General features: G+C 43.9%; 1 protein-coding gene across 4 annotated transcripts in view; it reads right to left on the bottom strand.

The window, feature by feature from the left end:
• The window catches only part of LOC106592980 (helicase senataxin), a 54,390-nt gene that overhangs the window by 14,322 nt on the left and 22,640 nt on the right, over positions 1–17,428 (bottom strand). For all 4 annotated transcript variants that reach the window (XM_082956172.1, XM_082956176.1, XM_082956174.1 and 1 more), the window contains 8 exons: positions 17,314–17,401; positions 13,329–16,817; positions 12,990–13,098; positions 12,631–12,804; positions 1,074–1,297; positions 716–868; positions 365–491; positions 85–186 (listed from right to left, as the gene is read on the bottom strand). In XM_082956172.1, the coding sequence (XP_082812298.1) occupies positions 85–186; positions 365–491; positions 716–868; positions 1,074–1,297; positions 12,631–12,804; positions 12,990–13,098; positions 13,329–16,817; positions 17,314–17,401 (4,466 nt within the window). The remainder of the gene's footprint in view (positions 1–84; positions 187–364; positions 492–715; positions 869–1,073; positions 1,298–12,630; positions 12,805–12,989; positions 13,099–13,328; positions 16,818–17,313; positions 17,402–17,428) is intronic.

Here is a 17,428-nt window from a genome sequence, read left to right as displayed (position 1 = left end):
AAAGGGACAAAACGTGTTTTTTTATTGAGGTGATTTGAGGAAGGTGCGTGCATACTTGTGCCCGCGCACACTCTCCAGACTCACGTGTTTTGTTTTTCACCTGACTGTCCAGGCTAAAAGGTTTTAAATTCTTGGAGATGGTCCTTTCGTTCCCAAGCCTCACCAGATTGATGTCCCCACAGTTACCTTTAAGAAAGCCATCCAGGACAATGTCAACTTCACCATATCAGTTCCGTGAAACAATCATTTGTAGTTGAATTGCCGTGTACATTTTTACCCATTTCATTTTTCCAAATAGGCATATTTCATTCTTCTATTCACAGTTCACCAATTCATGAGGATTTCCATAGTTGAGGTAGCGTACCCCTGATGTTCTTGCACTTCTCCTTGAAGACCAGGATAATCTTCTTCATCAGGTTGTCGATGGCGGCGTTGGACGGGGCACACAGGAGGACCCTCATGCGGCGGGGTTTAGCCATGCTCTGTACTCCCTGGAGATGGTTATGAGAATGAGGGGAACACAGCGAATTATATGCAAGTTAGAATTTCACAATGCCTTTAAGCCAAGGTTGTTCAATAGGAAGGAAAAAGAAACACTAAAGAACACTAGAGCAAAAGAAAAGTTCATTTTTGAAAATGTCTCCTTGTGTCTAATGACCTTAGCCCAGGGTTGAACAACAAAACACAGTGTCCAGAAACAAGGCAAACGGCGTACCTCAGAGAACAGCTTTTGCAGCAGGCCCACGATGGTTTTGCTCTTTCCCGTTCCTGGGGGTCCGTGTATCAGGCAGATTTTTGGGGTGAGTTGCTGGTTCCTGATGACGGACAAACCGGTTCTCACCGCCCTCACCTGGTCTAGGTTGTAATCCTGGGCCAAACACATCATACAGACATACTGTTTACAAGGCCATTTTTACACATGTAAGGGCAACCTCAAATTAAACAAAAACAATTAGTCATGTCAGACTTAAAAGTAGTCACAAATCCTCAGTACTTGGTTATCCAATAGTTCCACAAAGGAATAACTTCCCTTTTAAAACCCCCAAACACTCCCTACTCAAAAGGTTTCTTACAGGCAGGTTGAGGCTGGGGATGACCTCCGGGCCAGGTTGGAAGTAGGAGACCTGTGGGGCCAGGAGGGGCTTGAGCATAGAGCTGCCATTGAGCAGACAGATTGCCTTGAACTCCCTCAAGGTGCTGACCAGGGAGCCCACCACATCACAGCGCACTGCCTGCTTGTTCGCCAACGTCACATTGCCCAGGGTCTTTATCATCAGGTTCAGAGTTGGGCACTGGCCTGAAGGGCAGCAGAGAAATACATCACATCCAGCATTAGACAAAGTACATTTAAAATGAAACCAACACTAAAACAATACACTATTGTATTACAAGTAATGCAATATAGTAAAATAATACAATGCATACTTAAGCAATAAGGCCCGAGGGGGTGTGGTATATGGCCAATATAGCACGGCTAAGGGATGATCTTAGGCGCAACGCGGAGTGCCTGGACACTGCCCTTAGCCGTGGTATATTGGCCATCACCGACTCAGTGGGTTTTGTCCAACATGTCTCCGGACCTACTCACTGCCAGTCATACTCTGGACTTAGTTTTGTCCCGTGGAATAAATATTGTGGATCTTAATGTTTTTCCTCATAATCCTGGAATATCGGACCACCATTTTATTACGTTTGCAATCGCAACAAATAATCTGCTCAGACCCCAACCAAGGATCATCAAAAGCCATGCTATAAATTCTCAGACAACCCAATGATTCCTAGATGCCCTTCCAGACTCCCTCCACCTACTCAAGGACGTCAGAGTACAAAAATCGATTAACCACCTAACTGAGGAACAAAATTGAACCTTGAGTAATACCCTAGATGAAGTCACACCCCTAAAAACAAAAAAAACATTTGTCATAAGAAACTAGCTCCCTGGTATACAGAAAATACCCGAGCCCTGAAGCAAGCTTCCAGAAAATGGGAACGGAAATGGCGCTACACCAAACTGGAAGTCTTCAGACTAGCTTGGATAGACCCTGCACGGTACTGTCGAAGAGCCCTCACTGCTGCTTGATCATCCTATTTTTCCAACTTAATTGAGGAGAATAAGAACTAACAAATGTATTTTTGATACTGTCACAAAGCTAACTAAAAAGCAGCATTCCCCAAGAGAGGGTGGCTTTCACTTCAGCAGTGATAAATTCATTAACTTCTTTGACGAAAAAAAATCATCATCATCATCATCATCAGAAAGCAAATTACGCACTCCTCTTTAAATCTGGGTATTTCTCCAAACGCTCAGTTGTCCTGAGTCTGCACATTACTGCCAGGACCTAGGATCAAGGGAGACAAGTTTTTTTAATCCTGTATCTCTTGACACATTCATGAAAATAGACTTGGCCTCAACCTTCAAACTGGACCCTATCCCAACTACTGAAAGAGCTGCTTCCTGCGCTTGGCCCTCCTATGTTGAACATAATAAACGGCTCCCTATCTACCGGATGTGTACCAAACTCACTAAAAGCGGCAATAATAAAGCCTCTATTGAAAAAGCCAAACCTTGACCCAGAAAACATTAAAAACTAAAAATCAGCCTATATTGAATGTCCCATTCCTCACAATTTTTATCAAAAGCTGTTGCACAGCAACTCACTGCCTTCCTGAAGACAAACAATGTATACGGAACACTTCAGTCTGGTTTATACCCAATCATAGCACAGACTGCACTTGTGCAGGTGGTAAATAACCTTTTAAATGGCGTCAGACCAAGGCTCTGCATCTGTCCTCATGCTCCTAGATCTTAGTGCTGCTTTTGATTCCATCGAACATGACATTCTTTTGGAGAGATTGGAAACCCAAATTGGTCTACACGGACAAGTTCTGGCCTGGTTTAGATCTCATCTGTCGGAAAGACATGTTCGTCTCTGTGGATGGTTTGTCCTCTGACAAATCAACTGTAAATTTCAGTGTTCCTCAAGGTTCCGTTTTAGAATTACTATTGTTTTCACTATATATTTTACCTCTTGGTGATGTAATTCGGAAAGATAATGTTAACTTTCACTGCTATGTGGACGACACAGCTGTACATTCCGATGAAAAGTGGTGAAGCCCCAAAATTTCTCTCCCTGGAAGCCTGTGTTTCAGACATAAGTGGATGGTGGCAAATGTTTTAAACTCAGACAAAACAGAGAAGCTAGTTCTAGGTCCCAAGAAACAAAGAGATCTTCTATTGGATCTGACAACTCATCTTGATGGTTATACAGTCGTCTCAAATAAAACTGAAGGACCTCGGCGTTACTCTGGACCCCGATCTCTCTTTTGAAGAACAAAGAATATTTCAAGGACTGTTTTTTTCCATCTTGCATTGCGAAAATCTGAAACTTTGTCCAAAAATGCAGGAAAATGTAACTATGCTTTTGTCACTTCTAGATTAGACTACTACTCTACTTTCCAGCTACCTGGATAAAGCACTAAATAAACTTCAGCTAATGCTAAACACGGCTGCTAGAATCTTGACTAGAATTCTAGAACTTTTGATCATATTACACCAGTGCTAGCCTCTCTACACTGGCTTCCTGTTGAGGCTAGGGCTGATTAAGGTTTTACTGCTCATCTACAATGCATTGCATGGGCTTGCTCCTACCCATCATTCCGATTTGATCCTGCCGTACATACAGACACGTACGCTACGGTTACAAGATGCAGGTCTCCTTACCGTCCCTAGAATTTCTAAGCAAAGAGCTGAAGGCAGGGCTTTCTCCGATAGAGCTCAATTTTTATGGAATGGTCTGCCTATCCATGTGAGAGACACAGGTCTAAAGCCTTTAAGTCTTTATTTTAGACTCATCTCTTCAGTAGGTCCTATATGACTGAGTGTAGTCTGGCCCAGGGGTGTGAAGGTGAACGGAAAGGCACTGGAGCGACAAACCGCTCTTGCTGTCTCTGCCTGGCCGGTTCCCTCTCTCCACTGGGATTCTCTGCCTCTAACCCTATTACAGGGGCTGAGTCAATGGCGCGAGGGGTGCGTCACTTGAGTCCCTGACGTGATCTTCCTGTCCGGGTTGGCGCCCCCCTCGGGTTCGTGCTGTGGGGAAGATCTTCATGGGCTATACTCGGCCTTGTCTCAGGGTAGTAAGTTGGTGGTTGGAGATATCCCTCTAGTGGTGTGGGGGCTGTGCTTTGGCAAAGTGGGTGGGGTTATATCCTGCCTGGTTGGCCCTGTCCGGAGGTATCGTCAGACGGGGCCACAATGTCTCCCGACCCCTCCTGTCTCAGCCTCCAGTATTTATGCTGCAATAGTTTGTGTGTCAGGGGGCTAGGGTCAGTCTGTTATATCTGGAGTATTTCTCCTGTCTTATCCGGTGTCCTGTGTGAATTTAAACATATACTCTCCCTCCCGGAGGACCTGAGCCCTAGGACCAGGCCTCAGGACTACCTGGCCTGATAACTCCTTGCCGTCCCCCAGTCCACCTGGTTGTGCTGCTGCTCTGGTTTAAACTGTTCTGCCTGCGGCTATGGAACCCTGACCTGTTCACGGGACATGATACCTTGTCGTGGACCCTGCTGTTTTCAACTCTCTCTACCGCACCTGTTATCTCTGACTCTGAATGATCGGCTATGAAAAGCCAACTGACATTTACTCCTGAGGTGCTGACCTGCTGCACCCTCTACAACTACTGTGATTATTATTATCATCTGACCCTGCTGGTCATCTATGAAGATCTTGGCCATGTACTGTTATAATCTCCACCCGGCACAGCCAGAAGAGGACTGGCCACCCCTCATAGCCTGGTTCCTCTCTAGGTTTCTTCCTAGATTCCTGCCTTTCTAGGGAGTTTTTCCTAGCAACCGTGCTTCTACATTGCTTGCTGTTTGGGGTTTTAGGCTGGGTTTCTGTACAGCGCTTTGAAACATCAGCTGACTTAAAAAGGGCTTTATAAATAATTATTAATTGATCACAAACCCCCGAGGTGGTGTAGAGCTGGTGTAACTGAGTCAGGTTTGTTGGCCTCCTTGCTCGCACACGCATTTTCAGTTCTGCCCACAAATATTCTATAGGATTGAGGTCAGGGCTTTGTGATGGCCAGTCCAATACCGTGACTGCTGTCATCCTTAAGCCATTGTCCCACAACTTTGGAAGTATGCTTGGGGTCATTGTCCATTTGGAAGACCCATTTGCGACCAAGCTTTAACTTCCTGACTGATGTAGCTTCAATATATCCACATAATTTTCCTCCCTCATGATTCCATCTATTTTATGAAGTGCACCAGTCCGTCCTGCAGCAAAGCACAACATGATGCTGCCACCCCTGTGCTTCACTGTTGGGATGGTGTTCTTCAGCTTGCAAGCCTACCCCCTTTCTCCTCCAAATATAACGATTGTCATTATGGCCAAACAGTTATATTTTTGTTTTATCAGAGCAGAGGACATTTCTCCAAGAAGTACGAGCTCTGTCCCCATGTGCAGTTGCAAACCATAGTCTGGCTTTTTGGCGGCTTTGGAGCAGTGGCTTCTTCCTTGCCGAGTAGCCTTTCAGGTTATGTCAATATAGAACTCGTTTTACTGTGGATATAGATAATTTTGTACCCGTTTCCATCAGCATCTTCACAAGATCTTTTGCTGTTGTTCTGGGATTGATTTGCACTTTTCGCACCAAAATACGTTCATCTCCAGGAGACAGAATGCTCCCAAGGATGAACCACTTGGAGGTCTACAATATTTTTTTCTACAATTTTTTCCTGAGGTCTTGGCTGATTTCTTCTGATTTTCCCAGGATGTCAAGCAAAGAGGCACTGAGTTTGAAGGTAGGCCTTGAAATTAATCCACAGCTACAACTCCAATTGACTCAAATGATGTCGATTAGCCTATCAGAAGCTTCTTAAGCCATGGCATAATGTTCTAGAATTTTCCAAGCTGTTTCAAGGCACAGTCAACTTAGTGTATGTAAACTTCTGACCCACTGGAATTGTGATACAGTGAATTATCTGTGAAATAATATGTCTGTAAACAATTGTTGGAAATATTACTTTTGTCATGCACAAAGTACATGTCCTAAGCGGCTTGTCAAAACTATTGTTTGTTAACTTCTCTAGGGCCAGTGGGACGATTTCTCTCGTTAATCTAACCACACTGTCCGATTTCAAAAAGGCTTTACAACGAAAGCAAAACATTAGATTATGTCAGCAGAGTACCCAGCCAGAAATAATCAGACACCCATTTTTCAAGCTAGCATATAATGTCACAAAAACCCAGAAGACAGCTAAATGCAGCACTAACCTTTGATGATCTTCATCAGATGACAACCCTAGGACATTATGTTATACAATACATGCATGTTTTGTTCAATCAAGTTCATATTTATATCAAAAAACAGCTTTTTACATTAGCATGTGACGTTCAGAACTAGCATACTTCTGGTGAATTTACAAAAAATTTACTAAATTACTCACGATAAACGTTCACAAAAAGCATAACAATTATTTTAAGAATTATAGATACAGAACTCCTCTATGCACTCGATATGTCCGATTTTAAAATAGCTTTTCGGTGAAAGCACATTTTGCAATATTCTAAGTAGATAGCCCGGCATCACAGCCCGGCATCACATCACAGCTATTTAGACACCCAGCAAGTTTAGCCTTCACCAAACTCCAATTTACTATTAGAAAAGTTTGATTACCTTTGGTGTTCTTCGTCAGAATGCACTCCCAGGACTTCTACTTCAATAACAAATGTTGGTTTGGTCCCAAATAATCCATAGTTATATCCAAACAGCGGCGTTTTGTTCGTGCGTTCAAGACACTATCCGAAAGGGTAAAGAAGGGTGACGAGCACGGCGCATTTCGTGACAGAAAATGTCTAAATATTCCATTACCGTACTTCGAAGCATGTCAACCGCTGTTTAAAATAAATTTTTATGCCATTTTTCTCGTAAAAAAGCGATAATATTCCGACCGGGAATCTGCGTTTAGTTAACCTGTTAGGGCTAGGGGGCAGTATTGACACGGCTGGATAAAAAAACATACCCGATTTAATCTGGTTACCACTCCTACCCAGTAACTAGAATATGCATATACTTATTACATATGGATAGAAAACACCCTAAATTTTCTAAAACTGTTTGAATGGTGTCTGTGAGTATAACAGAACTCATTTGGCAGGCAAAACCCTGAGACATTTTCTGACAGGAAGTGGATACCTGATGTGTTGTATTACCTTTAAACCTATCCCATTGAAAAACACAGGGGCTGAGGAATATTTTGGCACTTCCTATTGCTTCCACTAGATGTCACCAGCCTTTACAAAGTGTTTTGAGTCTTCTGGAGGGAGATCTGACCGAACAAGAGCCATGGAACGATGATGGCCCATTAGACACCTGGCGCGCGAGTTCATGTTGGGTACCCTCGTTCCAATACGTTATAAAAGAGTATGCATTCGTCCACCTTAAATATTATTCATGTTCTGGTTAAAAAAGGCCCTAATGATTTATGCTATACAACGTTTGACATGTTTGAACGAACGGAAATATATTTTTTCCCCTCGTTCATGACGAGAAGTCCGGCTGGCTTAGATCATGTGCTAACAAGACGGAGATTTTTGGACATAAATGATGAGCTTTTTTGAACAAAACTACATTCGTTATGGACCTGTGATACCTGGAAGTGACATCTGATGAAGAGAATCAAAGGTAATGGATTATTTACATAGTATTTTCGATTTTAGATCTCCCCAACATGACGTCTAGTCTGTATCGCAACGCGTATTTTTCTGGGCGCAGTGCTCAGATTATTGCAAAGTGTGATTTCCCAGTAAGGTTATTTTTAAATCTGGCAAGTTGATTGCGTTCAAGAGATGTAAATCTATAATTCTTTAAATGACAATATAATATTTTACCAATGTTTTCTAATTTTAATTATTTAATTTGTGACGCTGACTTGACTGCCGGTTATTGGAGGGAAACGATTTCCTCAACATCAATGCCATAGTAAAACGCTGTTTTTGGATATAAATATGAACTTGATAGAACTAAAAATGCATGCATTGTCTAACATAATGTCCTAGGAGTGTCATCTGATGGAGATTGTAAAAGGTTAGTGCATCATTTTAGCTGGTTTTATGGTTTTGGTGACCGTCTTTGAATTGACAAAACATTACACACAACTCTTGTAAATGTACTGTCCTAACATACTCTAAATTTATGCTTTCGCCGTAAAACCTTTTTGAAATCGTAAAACGTGGTTAGATTAAGGAGATGTTTATCTTTCAAAGGGTGTAAAATAGTTGTATGTTTGAAAAATTTGAATTTTGACATTTATTTGGATTCAAATTTGCCGCTCTTGAAATGCACCTGCTGTTGATGGAGTGCACCACGGGTGGCACGCTAGCGTCCCACCTAGCCCATAGAGGTTAAAAAGACGAAAGAAAATAAAGCACGGGGTCGACTCGTGCACGCGCCTAAGCCTATTGTCCTCTGATCGGCCACTTGCCAAAAGCGATAATGTGTTTCAGCCTGGGGCTGCCTCGATATCATTCAGCTTTTTCCCGGGCTCTGAGAGCATAAGGGAGCCGTAGGAAGTGTCACGTTACAGCAAAGATCCTCAGTCTTCAATAAACAGAGACAAGAAGAACAAGATCTTGTCAGAGAGGGCACTTCCTGTAAGGAATCTTCTCAGGTTTTTGCCTGCCATATGAGTTCTGTTATACTCACAGACACCATTCAAACAGTTTTAGAAACATTAGGGTGTTTTCTATCCAAAGCCAATAATTATATGCATATTCTCGTTACTGGGCAGGAGTAGTAACCAGATTAAATCGGGTACGTTTTTTATCCGGCCGTGTCAATACTGCCCCCTACCCCCAACAGGTTAACAAGAAATTTGTGGAGAGGTTGAAAAACGAGTTAACGACTCCAACCTGTGTATATAAACGTCCAACTTCAACTGTATATTATGAGGATGCATGGACATATGCAGGGTAACTGAAGTAAAAAATATATAAATGACATATCAGCTATCCTCTTTAAAGGGATAGTGAGTGATTTTGGCAATTAAGCCATTTTTCTAATTGCCCAGTCAGATGAAGTCATGGATACCATGTTTGTCTCTGCGTGCAGTTGAAGGAAGTTAGCGCAATAACTGGAAGTCTCAGAGTTAACGCTAGTTAGCAGTGGCTTGCTAAACTACCTTCAAAACTGGTCAAGAGGGGTATACTATAAAACGGATAAAAAGAATCAGCCAGCTGACTTCACTAAATATTTTTAGTATATTTATATTTCTTTTTTTACATTTCAATTTTTTACCCCTTTTTCATGGTATCCCATTGGTAGTTACAATCTTGTCTCATCGCTGCAACCCCCGTACGGACTCGGGAGAGGCGAAGGTCGAGAGCCGTGCGTCCTCTGAAACACGACTCAACCTAGCCAATGCCCGCTTAAACCCAGACACACCAAATGTGTCGGAGGAAACACCGTACACCTGGCAACCATGTCAAGGTGCATGCGCCCAGCCCGCCACAGGAGTCGCTAGAGCACAATGAGACAAGGGAAATCCCTGCCCGCCAAACCATACCCTAAACCAGACAACGCTGGGCGAAAAGTGCGCCGCTCCATGGGTCTCCCGGTCGCAACAGAGCCTGGACTCGAACCAGAATGTCTAGTGGCACAGCTAGCACTGCAATGCACTGCCTTGCACCACTTGGGAGGCCGTTCACTAAATATTCTGATATCTTTCTATAAAATAAAAAGTTAAGCTTAAAATTGGCATGGTCTAATTGATTTAACAATTGAAAATACATCCAAGTTTAGCTTTAACCAACCATCAAATCAATAGTTATTTGCGGTTGCTTATCAAAGTTAGCTGGCTAACAATGATTATCCTTTGTAGTATACCCCTCTGGGTAAAATGACTGGCCCCTCTAATTGAAGCCACGGAAGTTCAAGGCCGAAACACTGTACTTGTTGGCATTGTTAGTGAACAACTGGATCCCCATTATAGAGACTCACACACATACAAATAGTGTCTAAATATATTTTATATTTGAGATTCTTCGAAGTAGCCACCCTTTACCTTGATGACAGCTTGGCATTCTCAACCAGCTTGGGGGTGGCTACTTTGAAGAATCCCATAAACACTTTTTTGGTTACTACATGATTCAAGTGTGTTATTCCATAGCTTTGATGTCTTCACTACCATTCTACAATGTAGAAAATAGTAAAATAAAGAAAAATCCTTAAATGAGTACGTTCATCCAAACTTGACTTTATCCACATTTTGTTACCTTAAAGCCTTATTCTAAAATATATAAACTTGTTTTTTCCTCATCATTCTACACACAATAGCCCATAATTAGAAAGAAGAAACAGTTTTAGATTTATTACAAATAAAAAAACTGAAAGAAATGTACATAAGTATTCAGACCCTTTACTCAGTTCTTTGTTGAAACACCTTTGGCAGCGACTACAGCCTTGAGTCTTCTTGGGTAAAGGTTAAATAAAATAGATTTTTTTTTAAACGCTACAAGCTTGGCACACCTGTATTTGGGAGTTTCTCCAATTCTTCTCTGAAGATGCTCTCAAGCTCTGTTAGGTTGGATGGGGAGCATCGCTGCACAGCTATTTTCAGCTCTCTCCAGAGATGTTCGATAGGGTTCAAGTCCGGGTTCTGGCCAGGCCACTCAAGGATATTCAATGACCGAAGCCACTCCTGCATTGTCTTGCCTGTGTGCTTTGGGTCATTGTCCTGTTGGAAGGCAAACCTTTGCCCCAGTGAAGTCCTGAGTGCTCTGGAGCAGGTTATCATCAAGGATCTCTCTGTACTTTGCTCTGTTCCTCTTTCCCTTGATCATAACTAGTCTTCCAGTCCCTGTCGCTGAAAAACATCCACACAGCATGAAGCTACCACCACCATGCTTCACTGCAGGGATGGTGACTGGTTTCCTCCAGACGTGACGCTTGTCATTCAGGTCAAATAGTTAAATCTTGATTTCATCACACCAGAGAATCTTGTTTCTCATGGTCAGAGTCCTTTAGGTGCTTTTTGTTATACTCCAAGCGTCTGTCATGTGCCTTTTACTGAGGAGTGGCTGAAGAGACGGTTGTCCTTCTGGAAGGATCTCCCATCTCCACAGAGGAACACTGAAGCTCTGTCAGAGTGACCATCGTGTTCTTAGTCACACCTCCCTGAACAAGGCCCTTGTCCTCCGATTGCTCAGTTTGGCCGGGCGCCAGCACTAGGAAGAGTATTGGTGGTTCTGAACAGCTTCCATTTAAGAACGATGAGGCCACTGTGTTCTTGGGGACCTTCAATGCTGCAGAAATGTGTTGCTACCCTTCCCCAGATCTGTACCTCGACACAATCCTGTTTCGGAGCTCTGCAGACAATTCCTTCGACCTCATGGCTTGGTTTTTTCTCTGACATGCACTGCCAACTTTGGGACCTTATATAGACAGATGTGTGCCTTTCCAAATCATGTTCAATCAATAGAATTTACCACAGGTGGACTCCAATCAAGTTGTTGAAACATCAAAGATGATCAATAGAAACAGGATGCACCAGAACTCTTCTTAGAGCTGGCCAAGCGACAAAACTGAGCATCGGAGGACAAGGGCAGGTGACCAATAACCTGATGGTCACTCTGACAGAGCTCCAGAGTTCCTCTGTGGAGAACCTTCCAGAAGGACAACCATCTCTGTAGCACTCCACCAATCAGGCCTTTATGGCAGAGTGGCCAGACGGAAGCCACTCCTCAGTAAAAAGCACATGACAGCCCGCTTGGAGTTTGCCAAAAGGCACCTAAAGGACTGTCATAGAATGAGGAAAGATTCTCTGGTCTGATGAAACCAAGATTGAACTCTTTGGCCTGAATGCCAAGCGTCACATCTGGAGGAAACCCGGCACTGCTCATCACCTGGCCAATACCATCCCTATGGTGAAGCATGGTGGTAGCAGCATCATCATGCTGTGGGGATGTTTTTCAGCATCAGGGACTGGGAGACTAGTCAGGATTGAGGTAAAGATGAACGGATCAAAGTAAAGTGAGATCCTTGATGAAAACCTGCTCTAGAGTACTCAGGACCTCAGACTGGGGCAAAGGTTTACCATCCAACAAGAAAATGACCCTAAGAACACAGCCAAGACAACACACGAGTAGCTTCGGGATAAGTCTCTGGATGTCCTTGAGTGGCCCAGCCAGGGCCCGGACTTGAACCCGATCGAACATCGCTGCAGAGACCTGAAAATAGCTGTACAGTGACGCTCCCAATCCAATCTGACAGAGCTTGAAAGGACTCATTCAAGGGTTTCGTTATTTTAACTATTTTCTACATTGCAGACTAATAGCGAAGACATCAAAACCACAAAATAATACTTTCCGAATGGACAATCATGGCACCAATAATTGCTTCTTATACACCAGATGTCCAAGAAGTGATTCTAAAAAAAGTATATAGTAATCAAATCGCATACAGCAGAAGTTAAGGATAAATGAATTGCCAAAATCTCATACTATCAATTTAAGAATTTATGTACATTTTTTCTACTAAACTTGTTTTTCCATAGTAATACAACCCCCTTCCCTCTTAATGTAAGCCTATCACTTCCTGGCCTCTTACACACAAATGTACTCACCCACGCCTCCGTTGCAGACATTGGATCTCTGCACATAGCCAAATTGTTCTTGAAGATCCAAGAAGCCCTGCTCATGCCATGAGTAAGCACCTCTATTCTGGGGCAGCCACAGAATGACCAGGTCATCCTCCCTAGGGTACATCTGACGGGAGTCATCACTGGCAGTAATGCTCGCTGACAAAAATAAGTTTGTTACATGGCTCAGCTTTGGGACAACGTCACAATTAAATAGACATGTGTTACAAAAACGAAATTGTATCAATGGTTACAATATGTAGATTCTAGTGTAAGTTTCAAGCATTGTTGTTTTTAAATGGTTAGCATATGCTATATAAAAAAAATTGGTTACTTAAACTTACCTGTAAAACTAACATTCCAAACACTGTGGCTGTCTTCATTTGCGACAACTTTTAAATTCTGAGTTACCACCTTTCCTAATTCCTTGTTCTTTAGCCATTCACCTGCGAGCTTTGATGAGAAGAGAATTTGACCTTAATAGAAGAGATTAACTCTAAGAGACCATCATTAAAAACTGTTTTGTGACTCATAACTCTAAAATTTGCCAAAATGTAAATTATCTTTGTAATGCTAGACTGACCATTCTTTTCAGTTGCCTACAGCCTAAATGCACCATAGCAGGACAAAATTCACACTTAAACGAATTGCACAATCTATTCTGTAACAAATTGACTACTCACCTCCTCAAAAGTGTTGGTGAGAAGCAGGGGGTAAAAGGTCTTGTAGTATTCATCATAAGAGCTGAAGCTGAAGCCTACTTTTTTCAACGGTAACTCACATACCTCAGAGGGTATACCAAACTGCTTGTAGTTACGGAACATATCAAAGGTCCATTTCAGGATGTGTTGAATTAGGTAGTTGGTGTCAAATCTGAAGCCAACCTCTGGGTTGGGCATCTGACTTCGGAAAGGGGCGTCGGGCCTGGTGTAGGTCTTGGAGGTGAAGGGCTGGGGGGTGGAACCTATGTTGCTGTGCTGGATAGGGCGGAGGCAAGGTGGACGGGGGAGGTTATGTTCGGGTCTGGATGGGGGATGTTTCGGTGGAAGTTGTGCTGCGATGGGTTTGTATAAGAGTTGATTCAGAGGAAGAGACTGACCAACCTCTAGATGAGGAGGTTGTCGTACGCATTGTCTTTGTGCAGGCACAACTGGCCGGGCAGGCCTAACTCTTCCAGCAGGGGCAGAAGAAGCCGAAAATTGAGCATTGGCGGTCCTCTCCATCTCTTGCACCAAGGAGGCACTCCTGGAGCTTGAGGTCGCGTAGATCTTGGTGGTGGACGGCTTGGCCTTTTTAACCGACATAGGGGACATTCCTCGTTTCAGGAACAAGCGATCATCGTCCGGAGTCAAGCTAGAGCGTGAAGGAGTAGCCGGTGTCTTAAAAGTCTGTGGTGCAAGTGGAGCCCCTTGCACTTCATCTGCCTGTTTAGGCCATGTCCATTCTGAAGACCCTCCCTTTTCCTCAAAGGGCATCTGGCGGTCTTTGTCAATGTCCATGTCTAAAGGGTCCCGCTGTGTGTAGAAGAACTCGTCTTCCTCCTCCATCTGCGAGCACATCTCCATTTCAGTTGGCTCCATTTGGGTAAGGTACATCCAGTCTGCATCAAAATCTTCACCTCCATTGCTTTTGGGGACTTGACCAGAAGGTCTAGGTGTGACATCATTCCTTTGAAAGTATGGAGAGATCTGCCTGTCCATGTTGGACAACACACTACTCACTGTATTAGAGGATGCTGGTTTGTTCTCATTGGCTCGTTGAGAGCTGCGATTGACCGCCAGCTGTTCCTCATGACGGGCAGGATCTAGTTGGGAACATTGCAGGTCCTCGTCTTCATCATCCTCGGTAACAAAACTGGGTCTTCGATTCTCGTCAATCTTTTTCGGATGTCTCTTCATTGGCTCTGCTTTTGCAGAGATTCCTGCTCCAGATGCCCGCTTGCTCTGCCTGCTACTCCCTTTGACTACTCTCTGAGGGAAGGTAATCTTTGACCTTTTGGTCTGTCGGGTAGGCTTCTTGGCCCGTGGGACATTGACGGTAGCGCCGTGGCGCCTCAGCGCACCAACAGAATCACGTGATCCCTGGGAGAGATCAAAGGCCTTTCGCACCTTCTTCTTAAGGCCAAGCTTCTCAACTGTGGACACAGGCTCTGTGGCTTTTCTGACTCTTTTAGGAGGGACAATGGCTGGAGTTAATGACGTTTTGTGTGAGATGGCTGATGTGGTTAAGGAAGAGTGTGTCTCAGGTTCCAGTCTCTTTGAACGTACCGTTGAACTGCTTTTTCTCAATGGTGGTGTAACTGCATGGGGAGCATCCTTCACAGGCTCTTTGATTTGTTTTTCGACCACGGTAGGTTTCTTGCTCAGGCACTTGGAGGCCAATGGTTTTGCATCAACAAGAAGATTTCTTTTTTTGACAACAGTGGCCCTTTTGAGCCCTTGAGGTAGGGTCTTAGGCTTCTCAAGCTCCTTCTCAACCTGCTGACAGGCTCTTTGGATATCCTCGTCATAGATCGGTTGTGTATCACATTCCCAGCTTGATAAAGGCTCTCTTGAAGTTGGACTGACAGGGCTATCTTCTTTGGGCTTTTCGGGTGGCATGTTACTTTCCGAATCTCTATTGGACAAGGCAGAGGCCATATCTTCCTGTGTTTCAAATTCAAACACCTGAGATTCACTCATGTCTCCATTGTAATCACGACAGGGACTAGGATTCTGGTCAGAGGCATCTGGTTCATTTTTTATTTGGGAGGTCTCAGAAAAACACTCAGTCCTTCTTGCACTACCAACATCTAATGTAGCCTCATCATCAGATATAACAATTACATCTGAAGTTAACTTTGGTGGGGATTGTGGTCGGTCAAATTGTCTCGAGTTTCCTTTACTCCGATCTCGTGAGGATTTGGAGGCTTCTTTTCCTTGAAGATTACTTTTTAAAACAGAGAGGGGCACATTGTCCATGGATTCTTGGAGGCATGGAGGGTGTCTGCTAATGCCGTGGAGGTTGGATGCCTCCTCTCTACGGCTGGTCAACAGATTTTCAGGTTTCTCTTTACCGAATTCACTGAGCCCTACAGAGGGCCTTGCTCTCTCAGACTTGGATTTCTTGGTCATAAGCTGGCCGAGTCTGGATTTGATCACCTGTATTTTCTCTGGATCTGCCCTCAAGGAAGTTAAGTTGTCTTGGGTTGGTCTAGAATCATTAGTCGGCTCGACAAACTCCTCGTCGGGGTTTAGGGGCTCCTTTTTCAGCAACGCTAGGTCTATGTCCCACCCCCTCTGAACTCCTTTAGAATCCCCACCACCAGATGTACTGCCTTCGACATCATCCCACAACCCTTCCCGTTTTATAGGAGGGTTGAATTCAGCTAAGCTGCTAGGTCCCGAGGGGTCCTTGCTTGACTGAAGTGGTGGTGTGGTTGGTGCCACAGGCCCTGCCTCAATGGCCAGCGGTTCAGGTGGAGAAGTACTTATGGTTGGCCTGTTCATCATCATCTTGACATAGTCCTTCAGACAGATCTGAAGCTCTTGAATCTCCGGCCTAATCAGCTTCCAATCCCTCTGTTGCCCTTCTCTGAGGTGCTTGTTCAGATGGTTCAGGAAGTGGTGGCACTTGCTGTTGGGGTTCAGCCTGGTCCCTTCCTTCAGCAGGGACCGGATGATATGCATGCATGCCTGTGGAACAGCCCTGCTAGTAGAGGCCTTTCGGGGCACACTGACCCTCAAGGAGGATGTGGAAGACACCGAGTGAGAAACTGGACCTTCCGAGGTATGGACGAAAGCGTCACCAGGCAGGTTGGCACATTTCACCAACACGCCCACCCACTTGGGAGCGCAGTAATAGAGCATATTCATGCGGCCAATCCCCAGGTGCAATTCGATGATATGGACCAGAATAAGAGTGAAGAACTCTGTGACCTTGTCACATATGCGAACCTGGGGCTTCGGGAGGTCTGTGCTGATCTCCCCACATAGGTAGTGGACAACCTCAGTAATGTATAGGACGCTGTGTTCGTCAAGGTCCATAACAGATTTCACAAAGGGGATGAACCAGAGAAATGTGCTGTCGTGCACACGCAATGCCTGTCCCACTTCTGAATGCAGGAGGTTGACCAAAGAACTCATATCCTCATAGACCACATTGCTATCCACACCACGTGAGCGTTTGCTTCCCTACAAAATAAAATAGTAATACATAACATGGTGTTACATAAGATAAGAGAAATGCATAGGAAGTTAACATACCTTCTACCAACTCAATGTATTTTGTAATATGACATTTAATAAAACCATGTGTCACACCTGGAGTGGCTCCATCAAACTAAAGGCCACTGCACACAGATGTACCCTACATGTTTAACTCAGGTTGGGTTATTCATTTTTAATTCCTATTAAGACAGCTCGCAATAAATAACCTCAACACTGTCCCTGACTAGTGGACGCTCTTGACTGGTAGCACATGAAACAAGCTTTGAATCCTTCTGTAATAAAGATGAGGGAGAATAGCTTGAGAAGAGCTTGTTAAAGCGGTTTGTTGTTCCGCATCGTGCTTTTTACTCTAAAGGTCATGTTTTGGGAAAGCTTTAAGTGCGAAACCCTAACCACAGATGTGCATAGAGGAATTAGGTACAACTAATAATATACAAATGCAACAGATGGGTGTTATTACCTTGCTCACTTTGGTGTTACTGTCATATACCATCTGACTGCAGGTCACCATGTCATCATCATATGTAGTTTCCGTTTTAACACGTGATCTACGGAGCAAAAGAAGAATAGTATCA

This window comes from Salmo salar, chromosome 01 (genome assembly GCF_965601325.2).
Source record: "Salmo salar chromosome 01, fSalSal1, whole genome shotgun sequence".
Classification (NCBI taxonomy): domain Eukaryota; kingdom Metazoa; phylum Chordata; class Actinopteri; order Salmoniformes; family Salmonidae; genus Salmo; species Salmo salar.
This window is presented reverse-complemented; position numbering and strand designations above follow the sequence as displayed.